Source organism: Strix uralensis, chromosome 14 (assembly GCF_047716275.1).
Source record: "Strix uralensis isolate ZFMK-TIS-50842 chromosome 14, bStrUra1, whole genome shotgun sequence".
In the NCBI taxonomy this organism is placed as follows: Eukaryota; Metazoa; Chordata; class Aves; order Strigiformes; family Strigidae; genus Strix; species Strix uralensis.
In genome coordinates, this window is record NC_133985.1 from 16,391,929 (window position 1) to 16,417,981 (window position 26,053).

At 41.4% G+C, this 26,053-nt stretch overlaps 1 protein-coding gene across 4 annotated transcripts in view; it reads right to left on the bottom strand.

Moving 5' to 3' along the window:
- The window catches only part of GALNT10 (polypeptide N-acetylgalactosaminyltransferase 10), an 88,017-nt gene extending 62,175 nt beyond the window's left edge, over nucleotides 1-25,842 (bottom strand). For 3 of the 4 annotated variants that reach the window (XR_012630826.1, XR_012630827.1, XM_074883485.1), the window contains exon 1: nucleotides 25,539-25,842. Coding sequence is in view for 1 of the 4 variants with exons in the window: in XM_074883485.1 (XP_074739586.1) it covers nucleotides 25,539-25,721 (183 nt within the window). In the remaining 3 variants the exon portion in view is untranslated. Of the gene's footprint in view, nucleotides 1-5,691; nucleotides 5,796-25,538 lie in introns of those variants that run through there. The other variant, XM_074883486.1, reaches the window with a different exon arrangement.
- Between the last annotated feature and the right edge of the window lie 211 nt (nucleotides 25,843-26,053).

Sequence of the window (26,053 nt, forward strand, 5' to 3'; positions counted from 1 at the left end):
GACCTTACTAATAATCATTCAAGCTTCAAATCTGCTACTAAAGTCTCCGTTGTAAGCAATTATTTGCCTCTGTACAAAAATGTTAATTTCATGCTCTGTAAACACATCTCCTTGTGAAAGACCAGCCTGCCCATAAAGATTGCTTCTGACAGCCTGGTGACCATCTCCTGCAGCAAGTGCCTGAAGCATCTTTCAGTAGGTAGAAACATCTGTTCTCCCTGCCATAAAGGAGAGGGCACACGGGGATGACACGTTTACAGGTGAGACACATATAATGACCTCTATAAAAAGGGAAACAGAGAGTTTTGGCACTTAGAGTAACTTGACACTGTAAAATTAAACAGAACAGCAACTGCTTTCAAGTAGCTGTAACAATTTGTCATAGCATTTAGTCAAGTAACCCGTTGTGGATAACATCATCTCTGCAGTGCTACTCGTAAGGGAAGGATGCATGGAAGATAAAGGCTGTGGTAAGAAATATAGCTTTTTAAGTAAAAGTAGAACCACAAGAAGGCGGCTGGTTGTCAAGCTTCAGGAAAAAAAAAGCACCACACTGTTTACCAAAACTAGTAGTAATAAATAGGCAGATTATTTAGCCCAAACCAAAGTCAGCCACACCCAAACCTGTGAGCAATCACTCCCCATGAGATCATGGAATATGATGGTACATGGCAAGCTTTCTTTCAAGAATGTTAGCCTGAATCCCAAACTAAATCCATTAAATACATGCAGTTTTAGTTTTGGCTGTCAGCACATGCAAGACCACTCAGAGACAAGCTACATATTTTAAGGCAATATAAAAAAGCAATTGCCTTCTGAAAATGCAAGTAAAATGCTACATGTGAAAGTTACCACCTTTGCTAGAAAGGCAAGAGAATCATAAATGCTAGGAAACAACTCAACTTTGAATAATTTTATGCTATTAAGAGATGCACACTGAATATGGACTCAGATCACTTCATAATTCATATCTAACACATACTAAAAGTCAGCCTCGGTTTTGCACAGCAAGTTGCCAGAGTGGCCTTTCAGATGCATCTGAATTCACTTCAACACGCATACAGAGCAATGAAATACTTTCACCCCCTCCTCAAGCTTTTACTTCTCAGTATCGCTTCACAGATGCCTTCAACTAGACATATTTTCCCATGCCTGATGTTATAAAATACTCTAGGGGCCACACATTAACTGAAGTAGTCTTTTTTATTTCTAAGAACATCTCTTGAAACTTGAAGTAACAAGCAACGAGACCTCAAGATGTAAGTGTCCATATGATGCTCCCAGATTAGGAAATATTTATGTTTCTCCATAAATTTACCACCATGCAGAGGGGCAAGACAAGCTCACCATCCCAAAAAGCATAAGCCAGAGCAGTTGGCTATTATGAATTATAAAAGTAAAAAGCTCAGATAAATGTCAACATTTCAGTAATCCCATTTAGAACAGCTACTCAGGAGCAGCCTACGTAGGACTGGATTTTCACAAATTGCATTAGGAGGAGGAAGGACCATAACACTTAGTAATGATAAGATGTCAATCTTGCCAAAAGTAAAAAATAAGACTCTTAATACATGCAATTTAGTGGAATTACTTTCCAATTCACATAAAACAAACAAAATCAAGGCTGCTATGTACTTTCAAGTAAAACTAATCTTAGATTGATAAATCCTGACACTTTTGTCCATGGTCTGAAGTAAATCCTTGCAAATTCTTTGAACAGGTGAGACCAACAGTCTTTTCTCTCTACACAGCTCAGCAAACACAGTTCACCGAATTACCCTGCTATTCTATACTCATCATCTTTGGGAGTAAAGCTCGGTTAAAAGGCTTTTTCCCTGTTTCAAACCCAGCTCATCTCATCAATCTAGTTTACAGTAGGTCCCCATCCAGAGCTGTACTAGCACAATGGAGGGGGAAGTAAGCTACAAAATGGGGGCAAGATCATCAAATCACCTCTATTAGTGAGGCAACTTGTGTCAAAGTCCTCCTTAACACATGCTGTTTGGTTACTGGATCATTATTCGTCAGGCAGGAGGGCACACTGAGGCAATTAATTTACTATTCTTTCTGCTATCTCTACCACTCACAAACTCAAATTCATACTTTCATACTCCCTCATACAGGAACATGTGCCAAACTCCGCTGTCCCCCAACTTTCAGGCTTATTGAACCAAAGATGTTAAAAACCTTCTAAAGCGGAAGGTTGCTTCTGTAAAAACAGAAGGGAAACCTCAGTGCCAGCCTTAAAGGAATCAATAAATGCTTACTAGTAGGTGGGAAATTCAACACATTTTTGGCTGCTTAGGACACCTATTTTTAACATCTCCGAACAGTTGAATCTAATTGGTTGCTGCAATTTAAACCACCTTTCCTATATAAAACTTTAAATAGGCACTTGACTTTAGTTTTCAGAACTGCATTCAGCCCATGCTAACATTTTAGTCTCAGTGACAGCCAAAGAAGTTCCCGATTAAACAACAATGACTCCACAGCAACACCGTTCCATTTAAGTAATCTTCTTTGCAAGCCTCAGAAAGATCACTGCATGCAAAAAAAAACCACCCCATGCTCATGTAGTTAAAAGCCTTAATCCTCCATCCTCACTAAGAACTATCCTGACTGGAACAACTGACATAGCAGTTCTCACTACAGTAAGCTAAACGTTTCATCCAAGAAGGGAAAGTATGAAGTAACTATAGTACATGGTGGTAAAGTGGGAAAATCCAATACTTTAATCTCCAAAATTCCTTTAAATGCATTTTCAAAAAGCAGCAGTTGTTTTGGACAAGCCAAATATTCCATTTAGACCACAGGGACAAGAAACCACCCCAAATTCCTTTAAGTTAAGTAGAAGCCAACTTTCTGCTAGTTTCCATTAAAGGTTGGATCATTTTCTTTTCCTTACAAGAAGATGCAAGCCAAAGTTCATAGCTACTACAGATTTCAAAGTATTCAGATCAATCTTCCAAGTGCTGCATAAAAATACTGCATGCTTTTGATTGATGTTTCAGAAAATGAACTGTGGCTTGTCTTTTAATCAGAAAGTGTGAGGACTTCGGGCTCCATACACCCTACAGAGAAGGGACCTCTTGAGAGCGTACAGTAAGACAGTTGCAGCTGAGGGGCACATACTATCTTTGAGATTTTTTTCTGATGAAGTCATGGCAAGAAACCAGAGCAAACTAGACACAGTGGAAACATTCTGGGTGAGTGGGGAAAAAACCTCCTTTGTTGCTCAAGTGAGCAACCACTAAGAAAAGATTCATATAATGAACAGCAACCTTCAGTGTAAACTTTCTTAATAATAATTTGTAAGACAAGAAAACATGTCCAACTAAACACTTGCAACCAGTAGCTTTACAGCAATTTAGCAGTTACCTCCTGCTGCCAAGTATTTGATATATACATTTTCCAGAGTCACTACACAACTGGCAAGTATCAAAACCAAACCTTTGGCTGAATGTTTCATTTGCACATTGATACAAAGAACCATTTTATGCTCCTGTACAAATAGAATCAAACATGAAAACTTCTCCTCTTTGCCAGGCATCAGTGAGAGCCTTTGTTCAGCTGCACAAGAATTCAGTATAACCAGTTCATACTTTAAAAAAAAAATTAAAAAATCAGTGTGCAGCAGTGAATGTTTGCCATCGCAAAGCATGGAAAGATTTGCTAGGAGGATTATATCTAAGCAGTTTTAAACACTAATGTGAAATAGCAAAATCCAAATCATTAGACTTGCATTTGCTTGAATCGACTCCCCGCTGCAGGGCAGTGTGCCATGTCCCTTCAAGTAAAGCATGCAGGTCCCTGCTCAAGTCGTTACCCATTGATGCTTGCCATCTCTAATCTTCTCTTGGAATTGCTCCCCAGTGCCAGGCAGACTCGAGGGATTTCAATGAGCACAAGCTGGCTTATACTTAAACTGGTCCAAAGCTGGAGGAAGGCTCTTTAGGGGTAACGCAGACAGGCAAGGAGATTCCCTTTGGTTACAAATAAGATGCATCACTAACCATATATATATATATATATAAAGGTACATAGCTTTTTCTGAAATATCTTTTTACCAAAAAAGTCTTTGCATAAAAAGCTACTGATAAGCAATCCCCATTTCCTTTTAAAACTCTCTATAAAGATTTTTGACAAACCCTCCAACAATTTCTAACAATTAGGACCACCATTACTTGATGAACTGCTAACATGTAAACAGTCCTTACCAGATGTATTGCCTGTTTGGCACATCCCTGCCTAAGGGGTACTTCCACTACCTACTTTTGAGCATTTAGCCTTCAGACACTCCGCTGGTCCTCTCAGGATGCCTTCCTCTCCTGCCTTGACCACACTGAGAACTCAGGGTGCTGCACACTGAATCACATTTTAATGAGGTGTCTGCAGCAAAGCACAGATATTTTCCCAACATCTCTCAGGGTGTGGGGGGAAAAAAAAAAAAGTGAACCATTTATGCAGTGATGAATCAAGCTGTCTGAGTTTTGGAAGTCAAGGACTTCTGATGTAATTCCCATGTCAATAACCATATAGTCCCTCTCCACCCCAAAGCCACACATTTGAACATGCAAGCAACATTTTGTACTATATATACACACATACACACGAAGATGTCCTTCTGGGCAAGTGTTCAATTCAAAGGTATGCAGCAAAGAAAAAGCACAAAAAGATATTTACTTAAAGTTCTTTAATCCTGAACAGAGTAATTGAAATATCACAAAAGTTTCTGTAGTAGCGGGCCATGCTGTTGTCACTGACACACAAAACACAATGTTTCCGTATGTTCAAATACATATGGCAATTTTTTTTTGCCTCAGTGCTGAAAGGTTGCATACCTGTTACAAATTTCAGTTCAGCAGATGTGTTGAAGTACCCTTTCAAGCAAGTGTCCACCTTCCAGCGTCAGCAATAGAGGGCCAATAAATAGCATACCATGCAAGATCATCCATGTCAATATTTGTTCTGTTCTCTACATGTGTCCCAACTAACATCTGTGCATGTCTTGCAAAAGGATGTTTTCAGCTAGCAAATCCCCTGACAAGGGCAGAAAGTAAATTTTCTTGATTCAGACACTGAACATTTAATTCCTAAAACTTTATTTTCAACATTTCCTCAGAACATACTGCATGTAATATTTAGAGCTGCTGGCTTCCAGGAGACATTTGTCAAAGCCCATTTAGAAGCGATAATGTCTAAAACATCTGCAGCTGGTTATAATGTATCAGGAAAATAAAGTTGTCTGGCCTCAGTACCCTGCCAGAGTTTGAAGAAAAAAAAATAAAAATCAAAACCATATGTCTGCTCTTAGTTTAGTCCCAAGTGATCTATATTTTATAAGGTAACTTACCATTAATTTTTAAACTCCTATGAATTGAATTCTACTAATTGGACTTCTTGGGCTTTTTAAAAAATGCTTTAAAAAACCCCTTAAAATTCCCATAATCCAGCTGGCTTTGATTGTACCAGTCAAACATCAAAAATCTTTCTGGTGAGAGGCGTAAACTCCAGAAGTTATCATAAAAGTGGCACACCCCAAGTACCTCCCTTCACTTCTCCCCCAGAAATATATTTCCTGCAATTGTTTTATCCAGGTTATCACCAGTAGGGGTGCTCAAAATGACATCCCTTCCTGAGTATTCTGTGGTTTTTAGATTTAAACTCGATCTCAAATAAATAGTGGCTTACTGCTTCAAATGAAGTGAGAGCAGGGATTTTAATCCGGAAAGAAACTCAGTTTTTACCCAGGTCTTCCTTTCCCTCTGAATGAAAGCCATTCAAACAAGGTGATACAGTTTTCCTGCTCCAAAGGTTCTTGAGTAATATAAATCAGCACAGATATAACGTACACAAACACTGATGCTGGAAAACCACTGCTATCACAGGTATAGCCGAGATTTACAGGGCTGTGAGTCACTGCCAGCAATGTAACAGGGGCAAAGTCTCACTGCTGTGCATGCAACCAGCACTAGGGAAAGCCTCTCCCTTCCTTCAGGGAGTGCTTCTACACAAGCCTTCAGCTGCCACCAGCTCAACATGCTTTGCCTAACTTTGCATTTGCTCATGCCAAATTCCTGTATTAAAAAAGCCTTCCATGGCTTTGCCTTTAGAGAAATCTCAAGCAAAACATTCTGGAAAACCAGCTAATTCAGCTGTTCCTGTGGCCCAAACAGGCATTCCTGTATGGAAAGGTTGAAGCCAACTGAAACAACTTGCCCAACAGGCAGGCAAGCGTGTCCAACTCAAATAGAAGGTGTCCAGCACAACTTCCTGGTCTGTGAGCAGAGTGTCCCACATCCCTAAGGACAGCCCACCATCCCGATCCAGAGGAAGAGACTGGGAGAATGATACACTGCAAGTGCAAATTGGCTGAGTAAACATGTAACTTGTGTTTCAGATTGCAGTGAAGTGGTCCAAAACCTACATAAACCTTCTCCAACTACACCTTCCCAATATACGTTGTTTTGTGGGTCAGGGAAAAGCAACTGTCACACAACTATGTTATTGCCTTGTCTTTTTAATGCAAGCAACTGTTTTTACCCATGCTGCTCTGGAAGAGGCACCTCTCACAGACAAGGCAAATTTGCAAAACGCTTTCAAGAACAGAGCAGGAACAGAGGAGCAAGGCTTGTGCTAGAAAGCTGATCTCTCTGGGTAAGATGTTTTACAAAGAAATTATCTAGTACAGTGATAGAAGAGGCTGAGCACAACGTATTTTGGGTTCATATCTCCTGGGAAACTTAAGGGAGATAAACAGCCCTGTCATACTTTGTTCTCTTAGGAAATAAATGTTTTTCTCGGTCCCATAGATTAATGCACTCAGTTATTGCCTTCACTGCTTAGTGTCTGATCTCAGTGCAAAGTTGGTAAGAACTGCCTCCCATCCTTCTTTCAGAACACAAAAGACAGTTGCAAATTTGTCTTCAGCTTTTAAGTGCTCAATAGGCACGTAGTTTCCCAGTAATGCTTTTACTGACTGACCACTTAGCAGGCTTTCCTGTTACTGAACAGTAATTGTACGGCAAATATGGACACAGCCATCCATTGCCACTGCAGAACCTTTAATAAGAATAGATAACTACATGGTTTTTGATACATCAGAAGATTGCAAAACAAACAGCAAACAATTAACATTCCACTTATTGCAAAAAATTTTGCAATGATGTACACGATAATAGTGCACTCTATAACCACACATTTGTTTTCGGGCTGAGCTCTAGTCTGACATGCTCTTGCAATTTCCAATCAGAACCTGAACATCAACTTGATAAGGAGTTTCACAGCTGCTCGTGGGCCCCAGCAGAAACAACATAAATAGACAAGGCTGCAATTTTTTTTTTTTTTTGAAACCTTTTGCAACTTTATAGAACTTAGCATTAAAATGTCAAAGGCCAACTGCAAGCTCAGACAGACACCTCTGCACTGACTTAATCTTCGAAACAGCAGCAAAGTTTTCTGAACACTGGTTGAGTAAAGGAGAGATTGAATATCATCATCTGCAGAAGTTAACTGCACTCACCAGGAAAAGGTAGCAACTCTACTGAAGCCACTAGCTCCTCCAAACTACCTGCAAAATGCAAGGAAGAACATGATCTCTGCAGAACATGTATTTGGAAAGAGAGCAGACCCAGAGCTCTTATAAACACACTGTTTAAGGTAAGAATTCTGCTTTAAGGTTACAGAAATTCACTTCCCTCCAATACACAGCCTTTTCAGTTAGATACACAGAATACAGCTATTTGCAGCGTGCCTTTAAAATCCTAAAATTCTAATTAAAAACCCAAACCAGCAGCACTCGATCCATGTCTAAAAAAGTCAGGACATGGTTTGGGTTTGAGGCTCTCATCACTATTTTAATGGCAGAGAACTACCTCTTCTCATAGATTTTGGTAGGGACAGACCCAGGACAGCACAACTTGTCTTTAAAGGCACATCTCTTAAGCACTTGTTATCTTCAGATCACCTAAGCACTGTATTAAATACCTGCAGCACCACAGCTGTGTGAGCTGCCAACAGCTCCACACAATGCAGTTTTTCTGTGAAGTACAAAACCTATCATGTATGATCATCCACTATTTTAGAAGCAGCCACAGGTTCTGCAAAACAAAAAAGAGACATTTTAGATGGCTGTTAGTCTCATCTTATGCAGACTTTTTCTTCCATTACTGCTAAAGGACCACAACTACACAATTGCAAAATCCTAAAGAGTGACTCGATGGCAGTGTCAGTTCACAAAAAGGCAAACTGCTGCAAGAAAAAAAAAAAAAATCATACATTTATTTGAATCTGTAACCCACAAATAGCACAGTATTACTTTGTAACCCATAACAGGCAGTAGATCAACTTTGAAAGGAATGTATAGTCAGCTTTCAAAGACTTCTAGAAAATGCCTGGAACATTTTAATAACTTAATTCTGACTTAAAGAAATCTTTAATTAAGACAGCATTTAGAAAGTATTTTCAGAACAATCTGGAATCCTGTGGAATGTGTTAAGGCCTCCAAAGAAGCCTGCTCTGGCTAAGAGCTGAGATCAGTCATGACTTAGAGAAGAAAAAAGCAGCAGTCAAAAGTAGCCAACACCATCCAAGTCTTGCCTGTCATGTCATTATTTGGCACCAGGATCACCCCTGCTTATCCTTTATCACATTCATTTGAGGAGTTTGCCCTGTTTTTTCCAAAAAGACGGCATTACCCAAATTCACAGTCATACAGGACTTGACTTACAAGAATTAACTGCCGGTTACTTTTACACTAGCAAGCCACTGCTAATCCATGCTCCAGTGAAAAAGCAAGCGAATTAGGTCAAGGGAGTTTAAGTGCTACTAAAATGTTGCAGCACACCTTATATGCACAGCTCAGACAGCACTTCCTCACCCAGAAGCAAGGAGCAGACAACATCTAAAGTCAAGTCCAGGTGGTCAAAGGGTCTTTGTCTGGATACCAATGAACTTCCCTTTACTTTTTAGAGAAGGCTTATGCCTTGAAATGTCTATCAAGTATGTGCAGTTCCCAAGAGATTACTTTGAGGAGATTATACCCTCCTGGGGTGCTGTTTTGTAACTTCTTTCAACTATAACCTTTCCAAAGTACAGCAGGTCTCCTTGTAGCAATAGAAACTCAAAGATGGAGAGAAAAGCTACAGCAGAGACCCCTTTCTCTTTCTGAAAGCTGCCCATCCAACCAAAGCCACTCTGTTTCTAAATGGTACATTACACTGCAAGGTAACAAAACACCTTAACATTTACAGTTTCTATTATATAAACACAAAAGAAAAGTGTTTACATGATAGACATTTTCTCTCAATCTCAAGCTGTAGACCTCTAGAGAAACCAGAACTATTCTGACACATGAAAGCAAGAGAGGACACGCAATCCATCAACTCCAAAACTGCTACTTTGGTACAAGCACTTCCCGCATCAGCTGTGCGTCAACCTGCTGCGCCAGAACGCGGTTCCCACCTTCGAGCTGGGTGGGTGCCTTGGCAGCGCATATTCAGTCCACAGACTTGAAGCATCCACCTTGCTGACTCCACAATGAAAAATTAAGGTGATTCAGGCAATCCATTAACATAGATTAATAGTTATGTCAAGCACTGTGTCAGATTCACGGGATGCCAGCTGTCTCGTACTACGAAACCACCAGCCTTGTTAGAGTTAGTGCCAAGTGTTTTGCCCAATGCAGCCCATTCTGCCAGCTGGGTGTGGGATAGGATGTTGTTGGAGGACAGATGAAGAAATGGACGTTTACTTCCTCTTCTCCTTGAAGTCCACTGCCCCAGAGAAGCACGTTCAGTCTCATTCCCACATCAGCCTGTGCGGTTGGAAAAGGGCGCAGTTAGTGACTCTCCTGTGGGCAGTGAACATGTGACTGGCCAGGCCTACACCAGTTCGCTTACTGTCCTATGTTGGGCTTGATGTAAACCACCATGAAGAGCAAGAATCACTAAAGTAGCATCCCATTTCAGCCTGGGCACACAGCCATAACAAAGGTGTAAAAGAAAAAACTGTTAACAGTTTGACTATCCAAGATATAACACAACCTTCCCTGCCTACCCTTTCAACCCCAAACAGATGAATTACAAAGATCTCATGTTCTGCAGTCAGAGGATAAAAGGTTCAGCAGCATTCCTTGTGTTCTCTTATTGCCACCTCTCAGCAAAGGCAGAGTTGGTAATCAAAAGCCAACAGCAAAGCAGCAAAAACCTGTAATATTGCAGGACTGACTGAAGAGATGGTACAGCATTACGTGGCAAGGATGTACCTAAACTAACTCTTGACTAACTCCTGCTGCAAACTGTGTTTCTCAAACATTCAGCGTTCCAGGGACACAAGCCAGCATTTGTGGCTACTGGTTGAGGTACAATAAATCCCTTTGGAAAGCTGTTCTGCAGTTCTTTTGCTAAAGAGCAATGTTTAATGCTTCCACCATTTTGGCTGCAGATCACAGTAATCTCTTACATATTCACTGTAGGTTGTCCAAGCCATTCTGCAGACTAGTAAGGAGGAAATTTTCATAACATAAGCTAAAGCAAAGATGGCTTTGAACCACAAAAGACACTTGAAGAGCTTCAAGAAACCAGGTGATATCTTTGCAACTGCTGCCTCTCCCTCCCTGCTTTTTCAAGTATTAGTATTTCTTAAGATTAAGATCTTTTGGAGGAGATTCATTGTTACACAAAGAGTTTAGCCCCATTAGATACTAAGCAGAATTGCTAAAGTCAACATTAAATTCATAAGCCCAGACAGGCAATTAAAATGTTGGATTACATTTCATTAAATTTTAAGAGTACTCCATAACCAAGCAGCTTTCAGGGTCTTCTCTGCCAACCAGCTTTCTCCTTTGAGGAGCCGCTGAGAGTTTTTAACAGCTTTAGAAGCTTTGTACCCTGTGATTTCAAACAAGATCCAGGTGCATGAACTGATCTCCTCTTTATTTAATTCCTGACCCTTCGTGCCAACTGCATGCAGCACAGAACCAAGAACAGATTACACGCACACACTGAATGCTGATGTGTTACACACTGTTCTCATTTAGGAAGCCAGAAAAGAATCCTAACTGCATAATCCAGCAGCACTGAACACATGCCCAAACTCATTCATTTTAAGGTGACAAAGTTTATAAATAGGATGGAAGAAAATTTTCTTTGTTATTTTTTTCCACCTCCTGAACAGAGGAGATTGCTGGGGTCAATGAACAAGTCTACCTTAACAGTGCATCACAACAGTTCACAAGCAAGAGACAGATAATTATCAATAGCCTTCCAGAAGAGATGAACACCATGCCTCACTGCCGATCTTCCAGTCGTAGCCATTGCCTTTCCTCTGCTACTCAGAAACAGCAGCCTTCCAAAGAGCCACCTGTACATGAATTTCTGCTAAAAAAACCCCCACACTTTATCTGCAGATATAGCCAAAAACCCACATGAACCCATTACTAATGAATCCAACTTCAATGAGCTTGAAAACATTTTGTCGAAGGCATCCTGTTATTGTGAAGGTGTGACTCACAAATGAGGTAAGCCAGTGCTCCTCTTAAATGTTTAGACCTTAAACAGTTGTAAGGAATTGAAAAGAGATTAAAAATAACCCAGGTTTCAAAGTCAGATCCTTTTGCAGCTCTGACAAGGTAAGGAAGAAGAAACTGGATGCAGAAATCTCAAGCTTGAGCCAGCAGATTCAAGTATGAAACAATTACAAAACCTAGAGAGATACCACACATCAGAAGACTGGAAATGCCCAAGATCTTTAAACACTGGATTCAGTCAGCAGTGAAAATCCAGCTGTCTCAGAGCTGTGCAGTACTTATGACACAGTATAAAAATCAAATTATTGCACTGCTGAGAAGCTGCTTTTTTTGGTACAAGTACAAGTAAACAATCTAATTTTTAAGGCATTTTCCATTGAGCAACTTTAGGGAAAGAAAATAAATATACTTTCAGCTGATGTTACTTTATGGGAAGCAGTCTTTCTTTGGGTGTTTTACCTTCTTCTTGCAGATTTCTGACTGGGCCTCCTGAATGCTATAGGAATGCATCATCAATCCTCATGAAGCCATCACTTTTCCCTAAAGGGCCCAAAGAATCTAATTCTGTTTTTCTAATTATCTCAAGAGTTATTCAAAAGCAAGAACTTTACAGGCTAGCAAAAAACAGACCTAAAATAGCCTTAAAAACCTCTTAAATGTGAGGAAAAATTCTACACAAAGAAAGCATAAGACAGGTAAGTCATAGCTGCAGTGAGCTCTAGACAACTATTTTATAACTTGGATTTAATTGGAAATAACTCAGCTTCTTGCATTATTTATTTAAATATTAATAGCCAAATGTCTACTCTACAAAAAGTAGCAGTCTAATTTTGATACTAGCAGGGAAATGCTACACAGCAATCTAATACATTCTTTTTCTATTTTCAGGGATTCTCTAACCTATTGTGACTTCTTTTAATCCAAGTTGTATTGAGCTGCTCTGACAAAAAGATTTCAGAGGGGAAAACAAGCAGTTTTCATAAACAAATAGTGGCAAAGTTCAAATACAGACATAAATTGTGATAAAGGGAGCAGGGCATTTTCATTTTGCTCCCATTTATATCGAATAGAAAAATTTTGGCATACTCCAACATAACTGACAAGATAGGAAGAATAGGGTAAGGCAGGAGAAGATCTTTTACAGCACTTGAGTGCATCTATGATGTCAAGGGCTAAATCTACGCGAAACTTTTAATATTGCAATATTGCAGTGCTGTGCATCTCGCAGCTCAACTTCCAGCTTTGCAATTCCCACAGTGTGGTCTATGTCCCTGAGTAAAGTCTGTAGGCACCTTTACGATCAAATTCAAAACAACTGGGTAAGACGGGTTTTTGATCTCTGATTTCTCCAGGTCTTAGGTACGTGGCCCTTAGGTATGAGGTGGCCTCTATATCGCATAAGAATCCTCATACCTGTCTGCATGCTTTGATGTCTGAGCTGATCCTCTCAAACACAGAGTGGGGCTTATTTATTATTTTGCATGGTCAAAGCCATGAGGCAAAGTCGATTGAGTGCTGTAGCTACTGCACTGCAACTCTTGAGTAAAAGCCATCGATGATCTTTGTGGAAGGGTAGCAGGGCACTGTCCTCCTCCCCCCTCCACCCCAGGGCTGCAAACGCAAGTACCTGGAGTCCCACGTGGCTCATGGAGAGCTCGGGTCAGAGCTGTGCTCTGAACTCAGCGTCCTCGACAAGAGGTGGTCAGTGCTAAGGATGGCTGCTGGGCTTCAGGGAGAAGAAGGAGGTGGAAAGAGCTACTCAGAAGGAAAACATGAGCACAGACCCCAGGGGTTTGACTGGCAAGAACTCTAGACCCAGGACGTCAGGTCTGGAGAGGATCGGCTGGTTTCTGAGGATCACTCTCTGCCTGAGCCCTTAAACCCACTTAGGTCTAAATCCACAAAAGGAGTTGGGTACCAATGTCTCTCGCTTCCTAGGGCTTTCAGTTCACTCTGGCATAAACAAAGCATGCAAATACCTGCATTATATAAACAGTGATAGACTGAAGAGGGCAAACAGTTTTCTAAATGAAGAAGAAATTAAGGGAAACATACAAAGGCACCAGTTGTCCTCTCAGTTAAACCTCAACTGATTTGGAAGACAGCATGTGAGTTACATACAGATAACCCTAAAAATAACTATTGCCCATTCCCAGTCTGTAAACCACTACATTTCTCATGTTCTGTCCATTCAGCTTTTGCTACACACAGCCATATTTCTCCCACTTCGTACTGCAGCACTGGTCCCACTAATCACTGACATATGCTCCAGCACAGAGCATTTCCTCTGGCATGCTTTAAAAAGAAGCACTGTCACCATACCAATATAAGTGCTGGCAAATATGGTCTGTCAGGTTTTGTTTTCAAGGACTATAAAAATAGACTTCACTGCATTAGGCTTGAAAACACATACCCTCTAGAAATAATTTTAAAAAACAAGTTTTCAGATGACTTGTTATTGTTTTCAGAGATCCAGAGAGAAAATCTGTAGTCTTTTAAATTTCATTTAACATTTTCAGGTTAAGCCAATATTTGAGTTCTTTTACACGACTGACAATTCCCAGCTAATTTATTGCTATGCCTGTGCTCTCTGCTTACGTGCATCAATTCACAGCGTCTCAGATGCATTTCTACTATGAGCACCCTCTTATTATAAAAATATCAGCACTTGGAAAGACAACAAGACATCACTTGCTTCCAGAACTTAGGCCTTTCACCCTTGGTAACCAGTATTAGCTTATGCTGACAACAGCTTTGGCCAAAATACAAGGAAAAGGGTCTTGGCACAGATTGAGGTTCGAGACACTTTCTTGTTAGTTTGTAATTGCTTTGCCAAGGATTCTTTTTCTGTAATCAGCTGGCCCAAGTTCCTATTTGCAGAAAATAAGCAACTACAGGAAAGAAAACCTATTATCTTTTATACACAGATACTCTGCAGCAATCAAAATCAAGGACAACACAAGTAAGGCCTCACACATTGCAGATAAAGACTTTTTCAGTCTTCCACATCCCCATTCACAGGGCACACAACCCACATCTGAAGATCAGAAACAATCTGGGGCAGAACAGGGAAAGAACCATATTTCCAACGAATCAGCAGCAACAGCAGGAAAATGGCAACAATCATAACTTGGATAGTCCTCTGGTCTCTGTATGTATAGCCAAATACACTTCTGCCAGTTTCTATATCAAAATCTCAGGTCTTCCAATACTTTGCAGATGTTTTTGCAGCTCACTTCCATGCCCTCAGAATCAGGCAAACAAAATAATTTTGAGAAGTCTCATTCCAAACACTTTAATTGTACCAATACAGCTCTTTTGCTGCTGTGAACAAGACCTGTGAACAGATGTTGGTTTTCTGAAGGAAGACTTTTTTCCACCCCAGGCTAAATTAGTACCTTGAATCAGATTCAAAAACAGCCACAAAAAAAGAATTAGGCAGCATGCAACAACAAAATATCAATAGGAGTTTCAGATATTTCCAACACAGTAAGCTGTAGCCTGAGAATCAAAGAGAAGTGGCAGTCCAGGGTGTATTTGGTGGATCAGCAAAACTAACATACACGGGAGTGGAAAAAAAGGGTTATTCCTTATTACTTGGCTATCACACACTAAACCCTGGCAACAGGCCACCTGGAAGACAAATGAGAAGACAGAAGATAATCACAGGGTTCACTTCTTTTTGAGATCCAGAATAAGCCTGTTATGTAGTGGCTAACATGAACTGACAGTTGGGCTAAATTTAAGTGACCTTCTGTAATGTTACATAAAATAACTTACTTGTCTAACTGAAACCCTTTACAACATAGTTATGCCTGTATTTATCTAGCTTTTGGGGTTCTGATTTTCTTTAGTGAGGGAATATATTTTGCTTTTACTTATCTGAGTTGAAAGTAATCTCTAAAGAGAGCCACTTCCAAGGAAGCAGAGTTAAGATTAAAGTCAGTCTGAGCAGAAGTGAAGGAGCTGCTCACTCTTAAAAATAATAATATTTAAAAAGATAAAACAAACAAACAAAAGCATATGAGAACCAGACCTGGTTATGTGCTTATTTTTGTGTCATACCCTAGATCAAAGTCACTAAGACTTATTTTTCAAAGGAACATCACATTCTAAGACATCTTTGAAAACTTTGGTCTAAACATTAAGAACACTCAAACTCTGTTTAACCTGTTTTATTTATTAAGCAACAGCTCTTGCTTACTAGACCGTGTGAAAATTTCTTCTTTGGACTTCATCTGAAGGCTGAGAAATGCTAGGTAAGCTCAAGAAAGAAAAAAAAAAAACTATCTCTTTTCCATCATGGAGAAAAATTGTTGTCTTGCTAGTATCATGAATTAGGTAAAAGTAACTTCCCAAATGAAACTGAACACAAGTAAAAGTAATTTATACAAAGACAAGCCTACACAATCTTCCACTGAGAAAAACCAAGACTGACTACGAGAGGTTTTAAATATTAGATTTCTGAATAATCACAAGCAAGATTTCTGAATAATCACAAGCAAAGATGGAGAAGAAAATTACTTTCCTTTGAAAAGTCACCTTAGCTTGCACACGTAACCGCAAGCAAAGGATTTCAGGCTTTAGAGATCAAGCAGAGCAGAACTTTTCATAACAATTTAATCCTGTAAAAACAGTTGTTCAAGAGGGCAGAAGCAAAGCAGCTCTGCATGTAGGAGGGACAGCTGACAGTGTTTCCAGATAAGATCTGATAAAGCTCTAAAACATCACAAGACTTTGACTAACAAAGACAAAATGTCATTCTAATCAGATTTTTGCAAAGGGAAAATAGTCAAACAAGAAGGAAGATTTCATGCATCCAGAAGATTCTTGCAGGAGACAGTCTGATTTACTGTTATTCTGCAAATCCTTTATTTTTATGACCAAATAGCTCTACTGCAGGAAGACAGAGTTCATTTACAAACATCCAATTTTTAAGACATATATTCAAATATTCGTACCTGGAAAAAACACTCTTCAAAATTTATTTGAAATTTAACCCCTTGGTCATTATTTCAGTAAACAGCTGCAGTTTCTGTGCATTTAAAAAAATATTCTGAAATGCCTCTTGGAAGTTTGACTTCAGCAGTCACCTTGTGAACTGCAACCACCAGAACGGGCCAGGTTCTCTATTTGAAAGCTACATCAGGGAAACGTGTCAGGTCACTGCTACATCAGCTACATGACATACATGCAAGAAATACATATTAGTGTTGAGGGATGACACTCTGAACAGAAATTAGTTACCTCGCTGCAGAGGCAGTGCCCAGCATAACAGGGAAGGATGCCAGCACTCACTATTCAGAAAGTTTTTAGTAGTTGCCTTCTGCTACTTGCTGTGCTAATTGGGAAGAAAAAGGTATTACAGCTGAAAAATTAATAAGGAGTCAAGACTGGAAGACACAATCACCAAATAAACATTAAGAGTGAACTTCTCCACCAGGTTGGGCAGCACTATGCAGTCAAGCCTTTGCTGACTCCATCCTCCTCCCCTTCCTTTGCCTTCTATTTCTGACCAAGGAAAGAATCGTAATACCCACAGGAGTTACACCAGCTCACTTAAAACAGGGTTTCCATTTTAAATCCTTAATATGTTTAAACTGCTTATCATTTCAGTTTGACTCACTAGTACCGAAAAGCAAAGGATACAGTTATATAAACTGAGTTTTGTAGGGTGCGAATTTGAAGCCATCAGCTACTGTTTAGTAATTGCCACTAAGTGTGCTCTTGTCCACTGTAGTGGTAAGACCTCCACAAGCACCTAGACTAAGTGAGGAATTTTACCCCTGACTCACATTGGTGGCAACACGTCCATGCGTTTATGTCATGACCTCCAAAAGAGGAAAGTCTGCTGAATGCCACCAACCGTGGGTACAGTTAATGAAAGCTGTGTTTCAGTTCAGATGCCCAGACAGAGTTGCAGTAAGACCGAAATAAGTCAGACCTTGGAAATGAGCTGGATGACATTTCCTCAAGCTTTCTGAATATACTCATGAGGGACACTGCTCGCAATAGCTGGCAGCCTGTGTTTCCAAGAAAATGACAGGCAGAATAAATATTTTTATTCTCGTGAGCTACAGAAGATATGCCATTAATGGTCATCAACCTTAGAAAGATAACTTATCAAAGTGGGAAGGCATGAAGCAGTATCAGAGGGAACTGCATGACTGGGATAGCAGAGAGTTCAGTTATAATAAAATCAGCAGCTTTTCCACTGAAGTAAGTTTCTTCCCTGGGTATCGGCAACACCAGAGCACTGCTTGTACTTCACTGTAACTGTGGTTAAAAAGCCTTAATTATAGTTATATGCTCTAGAGAGCTCTCTTTTAACCCTGGAGCTAAGATCAGAGAAAATGGAAGAACTGCAAAAGGGCAGAAAAAAAAGAGCTAATTACTTAGAAAGAAAAGTAAACTTAAGGACCAAGAAACAGTAGACTCCCTTCTTTGAAGCTGCAATGTAAAGCTTTATCAAGTTTATGAACAATAAGGAGACATGTGAAGTGACACATTTCTTATATTTTAGGGGGTGCAGAGGACTTTGGATGCAGAGCTGCCAGCAGATCTCAGAGACCATAGAAGTTACTCTTCTACCCAGGCATTTGAAAAGGAGGGCTGCCTGGCAACTTACTGTGCTACATATTGATTTACTTATCTGTAGCTTTCTCCAGTCGTTTGCCAGACCCTTTAAATCTAACGAAAGAGGCACAGTCTGACAAGTCAGCCATAATTTGATATCCAGTACTACTCATATTCTTAACAAAGCTGCGTAGATAAACACTCCTTTCCTTGTTACCTATCCATCATCTAGCCAGGGTAACACAAAATGCAGGAAATACCACGAGTGTCAGTTACACTGATAGAAAAGATACCATTACCACTGAGAGGTTAGGCTTCATGTTGAATAAAGCAGAACCAGTAACACTTCCTAGCTCCCTGGGTTGTAAGAAGTCATGAGCAGCATGCCAGATCTGAAGGGAAAACTACAAGTAGACTCTTAAAGAGATAACGGAGAATTTGAAAGTTTATTCATCACAAACAAGACGAAAGGCAGTACAAAAGTAGAACATAAAAATATTAAATTAGAAGGGTGGAGGCTATTATCCCTGGATTTGGAAATAAAGCATCACACTGTTATACTCCTGAAAGTGACTCGAGCATCAGGATTTGTTCAGGAGTCTGTGAAATCTGATAAACAGATTCACACTTTCTGTTAACTGCTAAAAATCCCCACTGACAGCTATCTGTTTTGCAAACAATCTGGGACCTGAAGTCAAGTCAGAATGTCTTTTATACTTCTCTCTAGAGGCAGAGCAATCCTAGGCCAAGCTGTATCTAGAAGGAATACGTGGGTGGCCAAACTGCACTAGGACTGACCAAAACCATTCTGTCCAGGGACATTAGCTCAGGTTAAGGCAAAGTGCACAAGAAGGGCAGAAAGGCTATTCCTGATTTAATTCCAGAATAGGCACAGATAGATACAAGGTTAACACAAAGCAACTATTCAACTTTAACCCAATCTACCTCAGTCTGATTGAAGTAACATTTAAATAATACTTAAATTAATGATTATTTAAATAATCATGAATGTCTGCTTGCCATCACAGTGCATCCCATCAGAATAGACAGTTTTTAATCCATTCAGCCATTGGAAAATTCCAGTTTTCTAGTAAAGGTGATCCAAAAGAAAATCTACACGTACACTCAGGTCACCCAACCTGAGAGTACCTATTATTATTAAAAGATTTCATATGCACAAAATTACTGAAGCCACCTCTCTCCCTGTGTCTACACAGTATCATGCATTATTCATGCTACTATCAAACAGTTTAAAGCAGCATAACTTAGAGGTTACTCTACAGAGTTAACAGGATGGAAAACATGAAGCATGATGGATACTAGAGAGAGGCCTCTGATGGTAAATATCACTGCAGTTTTGTTTACATAAGCATTTACACCACCCTGAAGTACCATGAAACTCAGCACAGCACACTCCAGTTAAGGTGCACTCCACAAAAGCCTACCAACAACAGCTCTACTAACGTCAACAGGATACCAAGCTAGCAGGTTGAAATGCCTGCTTTCATATTTGATCAAAAAGAATTTCTGCAGCATGGTGTTTTTCTTTTTTCTTCCTGGTGATATTTCACACACACAGTGGAATACCTCCTACAACCTCCTAATGCACCCCACCAGCTCTTTACTTTCCAGAAGAAAGCTGAAGGCTACCAGCCTGTGTTGCCTGGTAGAGGAAAGGTTGCAAAGAAATAGGAGCAGCATGCAGATTGCTTTTACACCTGGATAACAACTTCCTCAAAGTTTAAGTTAAACAGGATCTGTTCTTATGCAATGTCAATAAGGTTACAGTTGGCTCCACAGGGAAGCAAATACAAGAGGGACAGGAAGGTTAACTGCAGTTCTTTATCTTTTTTTTTAGTGATGCCTGTAACTGTATTTAAACAGGGAGTGGAAGATGATACTGTGTAACAAAGTCTGGTTGGTAGCATTTTTCTGCCTAATTTCACCAACACTCCTCAACTGTGGTAAGAAACTTTCCATTAGTTTATCAGTCCACTTATTCAAACACATAGCAGTTATCTGCCAGGAAATTTATAGCTATATAGTTGCTCTTAAATCTTGCTGTCTCATGATTTGATCCATATTCATACAGGGAAAAATACACAGCCCTGGAGATCACCGTACGATTATGGTTTTCACCAGTGACCTAAAAAGTAGTCCAGATGCCAGGAACCAAAGAAGTTCTCTTGCTGAAATCTTCCTTCCATGAGGAAAGGTGACTATTGCAGCTATTAAGGACTGCACACGGAGTGTGTTTGAATGGTGAAACAGAGCCACTTATCCAGTAACAGGAGCACCTGCTCCACAATCTCCCCTAAAGAACAGCAAGTATAATAAACCTTTATTTTCACAAAGCATTGGAAACCTAGCACACAGCTCATTTGTTCACTCAGCTCCGTGTTGCCGTTACAGTGAAGATCACCAGAAGGAATAATGAGACCCTGAATGAAGACTGCTGAAAGCTCCAGTTTCTTAGTAAACATCTTTTCCAAATTTTACTTTGCACTTCACAGCTGTGAGATGGTTTAGCCACTTCATGTTCACTTCAGCTCACTTTGCTAATCAGAAGCGTGGTCCACACTTAATCTAGTCCAGGAAAAACCTCCTTGTTTCACAAGCACACTGAAGTGATCAACTTTAGAGTAGTCCATACTGGAAAACAGTCACTCTTAAATTAAGGCAGGCTTGTTCAGCACTTGCACTTCAGTCCTTAGATGCCAATTGTTTTACACTACGCTTACCAAAATAAGCTTTTTGAAGTTTGCTTTTGTATCAGCTGATGAGTGACTAGCAAATACAACTGCCAACATGACAGTCTCCAAGAGGTCTGAGAGAAGCCAAGCCCCAGAGTTCAATGGCAGTAGCAAAGTCTAGGGCATGACCAGTGTAACTGCCAAAGAAATCTGCCTAGGAGGTATGGTAAGTCAGTTGTTCTATTTACCCCTGGCTGGCAGAGAGCAGAAAGGTTTTCCTCTCACTTTTCCCAAGCCCTTCTCCTCCCTCCCCAGCCTTGGCAGCACACAGTCTGCAGCTAAACCACGCTCTTCCTTATTAGCTTTTGCCAACTGCAACATGAAGTTGACAATCCTTGACAGCTTCATAGCTGCCTCCAGGTCAGAATGGCAAAGCCGATCATCTTTCTCTGCTGAGGAGGACACGAGCAGCAGCAGCAGCGTGGAAGGCAGCATAACATTGCTCCCCACTCAGCTTGTCATTAGGGCTACATTTTCAGCAATACCGGATGGAAACTTTAAGCTTAATTGCACTAAAGCCGAAGTTCACGACTGCAAACTTACCAAAAGAATCATTCTCACAAACCATTTTTCAATCCTAACTTTGCAGTTGATGTCTCATTCACGACATACCAGCAGGCAGGTACATCCACTTCACTCAGCCAGCTGGCAGCAGAGGGCACCACACAATCACCTATGTGATTTATATACTTCCATCATACTCACAAGTTAATTTATAGAGCACAAATTACTACTACAACAAGCTACAGGGTGACTCCATAAAGCATGCATCACATCAGATAAAAACGAATGCAATGAAAGGCAGCTAATTTGCTACGATGCTTTTAGCCAGCAATTCAAAGAAAGATGTTCAAGCTTAGTATCTCTCCGAGTTCAAATGCCACATTCCCGTAACAGCAGATCTCCTGCCTGACCACACAGGTACAGAGCAGTATCTCAGCAGAGGATTAGAAATCACATAAATAGTTGCCTTAGCCCAAGAATAAACCACTAGCCCACAAACTAACTCATCTGTGTTTTACGTACTGTAGGACTACACATCAATTAAACATTTTGGCTGAGGACGCCCAGCAGCCTCCGAGGCAGACAGCAGAGATTCAAGTGACAAAAGGAATAGCTGCATTTCTCTTGCTTTTTCCTACCCCCACACCTACAGATCATATGTTTTTACTTACTGAATGCCTGTTAAAAAAAGAAAGAGATGGAACTACACAAAAGTCAATCTGTGTTACATGAGCATACCGATACACGCACGCTGGCGAGCAAAAAAGTACAATCATGAAGTTTAAGAAGCTTCTAAGCCAATACTTCTGCTGTCAGCAGAAACACTTCAGTACCTTGACACCACCATCCCCATTTAAAGCCACGACACTAGCCAAACCTGTTACACCATGAAAAGAGGACATCCTAGTTCGTACCATCTGCTGAGCAACTGTACGTACACACTGATAAAGGACACTTCCGAGCACGCACCTGTAGTGAAGATGAAGAGTAACTCAATGCATCAGCTTTTCTAAACAGATCTGCAGCACGACCTTGAGGTCAAGACCTTGATGACTTAAGGCCACGCCTTCCCTGCAAAACAAGCAGCACCCAACAGAGCTGCAGAAGAACAAACCCAAAAGCAGAAGGGAAGAACACAGACCTAATCCACCTTATTAAAGCAATACATTATTTTCAGCCACCATAATGTTTCCCCTGAACATGTAAATACAGAAGCAATTAGCTGCCTAGGCACTTCTGCAGAAACCATTTAGCATAATCTTTCCTAGAATATATTTACATGGCTTCTGATTGCTTAATTTTCTGACACGTTTGTTTCAGACACTAGAAAGATTAAATAAGGCAAAATCGCCTACACTGATATATTGCCATTTTGAAGGTAACATGCAGCACAAGACAGACAACAAAACAAAGTCCCAGCAGCTTTTAAACTTCAAAATTTCAGCATCACAACTCTACATTCCAGGAATTGCTTTATAGCTTTAATTCAGCTGTTTCTTAAAACCTTTTCTCCCCTTTTGCTGTTACTCTGAAAGATAAAATTACTGACTGAAACAGCAGGCACCATTTAAAGAGAAAGAATGAGCCTGGACAGAGATTTCATTGAAAAGCTCAATTCTGTATCACATCTGAAATGTCCTCAATTCAAAGATTAGCCTGCACAAAAAGGCAAATTAAAGCCAGAAACAGAAGAAAATCTTTTCTGACTGTTATAAGAATAATTTTTTATGATATAGTCTCCTATCATCTAGAGTTTTGATATTACAAAGTCAACTCTTCTGAGTGGCTTCATGAACAAGCAGACAAACAGCATGTTCATTTACAAGGTGGAAGTTGATTAGCCAGTACAAAAACCACAAATGCTTGTCAGGACCAAGGAAGAGAGGCTGGAAGCATTGAATGTGTGGATGCCCAAAAACCTCTCTGCAGTCAGCTGGCAGATACCTCTATGACAACAGTAAAAAAAAAAAAAACCACCACAACAAAAAAACCCCAAAAAGAATCTCCCCAAAAAATTGGTTTGTCTTTATTCTGCTTCACCTGAAATTATTTTTACCAAGACAGCCAGTTGTCCATTAGGGTATGTTTTCCCTTGCTCAGTGTAACAGGAGCTATCATTTCAGGGCCCCATCCTTCAAAAAAACAGGTATATGATATCCACTCATATCATGAGTGGGTCTCACTCACAGACCCACTGCAGCCCATAACTCCATGTTAATTAGACTGGAAGATGAAGCCTTCAGCCTAACACCCAGTAACTCTGATTTACACAAGGGCAGAAAAGGTTTTATTGTGAATTCTCCTGTAACCTGCACAGATGTTTCCTGCCCAGCTCAACACACCATCAAAACAAAATCAGATCTCAATTTACTGACAGCTGCCATACTTTAAACAGACAAAGAAAAACAGAGTCAACATTCTGCACAACACAAGCAATAAGGGATATCTAAATACCGAGAACACAGAACATACACAGAAATCTGCAGTGACATACTGCACTGTAGGAACTGCCTGCCTTACAGCTACCCAAAGCCCCATAATTCAAGGACAATTTTAGAAGACCAAAAATAAAAAGTCAGCTTGTCACTGTTGTTTCATTCCTTATAGATTTAACCAGAATTAACTTCCAGCAAGGAGATTTGAAGCTTCCTAAGAATAATTACCAACCTTCTCACAATCTCTGGAAGACACATGATTTTACAATGGTTTTCATTTCACCATAACACCATACCATGCAAAGCTATGGATCAGTAGACTACAGGGCTTGATTTTTATCAGTCATGCAAAATAGATTCCCTGCATCCAACAGAAATACGAGCATAAGGCAGTAACATTGGGAACTTCAGGAATGTAATGATCGCTGTGTACGTTAAAGGGATTTCTGTGCAGGTTTGAGGATCCGTTACAAATTTATGATTTATGGCAGGTGACAGCTGATCCCTTTCCTTACCAGCATGGGACATTACAAGGATATGATCATGGTTATACCTAGACTTGCACTAAATGCTTGAATTTTAAAAAAAAAATGTTTCTTCTGGGAAGGAAGAGCACAGCCTCAGTTTGACTACACCTCTTTCTGGGAGCCTTTGCTCCCTCAGAGCAGAAATTACCACAGTAGGTTTCTCTACCTTTATGGTGCAGTCATAGCAGCAAGTCTCCAAGGAGGGAAAGATTTAGACAACTAAGAGTTTTAAGTGGTTTTGAACAAGCAGAGCCTTGTAGGGTGGCAGCTGAACTGATAGTTACACACTGACATTTCAAGCTTTCAAGTCCCAATCATTCTTAATGGTACTAAGCCAAACCCAGAAGGGGATAAAGCAATTACATAGCCAAAAGTAAATGCAGCTAAACTGAGCTTCCAAACGTCTAATTTGGGTGATCCAGCCTTCCTGTCTCACACACTAAGCAGAAGGGTTTGTCTGTTAAATTTACTACTACACCAGCGGGACAAGAAAGGAATGCAGTCATGTGCTGCAATATCATCAGACCATGGATACAGCAGGCATCTTCTGCCTCTCTCAGGAGGAGTTATCCACTCCTCTCTTCCCAAAGGAGGATCCGTACACAGACATAATCTTCAAGCTCCACCTGGTACTTTCTGCTAGCCCTTGCCTTAAGCTCTGCGGGGATCCAGTGGTAACGGGTGATGTTCGTTCCCTGTACACTTTCAAGGCAGGTAAAGAGAAATGGCAGAGAAGCACCATTGGGAGATAGAATTACTGAAGAAAATTCGCAAGGGTAGGACAAGCTCCCCTCCCTTATTCCTCGGAGCAAGGATGTGTTTTATTCCCTTACCAAGCTCAGCCAAAAAAGGCAAGCAGATCCTTGGGTCCCCGCATCCATGAATTGCCAAGAAAGTACTCGCGTTCCCCCTCCAACGCAGATATAGGCTACAGAAAAGCAGCTCCTTCCTCAGGGGCACAGGAGCCACCCCCTGCACTCCTCTCCCCCCCCAGCCACTGCCGAGGCTTCTTCCCTCCTGTGACACGGAGGGGGACGCACCCATCCCCTACACAAACCCCTTCTGCCCTCAGTCCATGCGAAGGCGGCTGCTCCCCCTCCCCCGGAGGATCCCCCCGCCACGCTCGCACCGCGCCCCTCGCCCAGCGGCTCCCACACCCCCTCCCCGCACACGGGAGACCGCTCAGCCCCACACAGCCCCCCCCGCCGCCACTCACCGGCGCCTCGCCGGCCGCTGCCCCCGGCGGCCCCGCGGCAGCGGCCCCCTCCCCGCCGGCCGCCCCGCCGCCCTCCAGCTGCCGCTCGCGGTAGAGGGACCAGAGCCCCACGTTGGGCAAAAAGACGAGGGCGGCCAGCGCCAGCCCCACCGCCTGCAGCAGCCGCTTCTGCTTCCGCCGCATCGGAGCCGCCGCCGGGAAGGAGACGGAGGAGGAGGAATAGGAGGAAGAGGAGGGAGGGAGCGCGGCCCGGCGCGGCCGCCCCCGCCGCCGCCCTGAGGGAGCACAACTTTCCCCCGCGCGCGCGGCGGCAGCGGCGGGCGGCAACTCCGGCACTTCCGCTCCGCGCGGGGGGGGCGGGGCGTGGTCTCGTCGGCCCCGCCCACCGCCGCCCGAGGGCGGCCCCGCCCCACCGAGCCCGCGCCCCCCCCCCCGCGCCCGCTCACTCCCGCTAATGACTCTCTCCCTTAATGACTCTCGAATAACGACTCTCTGAGGATGCCGTGGCACCGGCG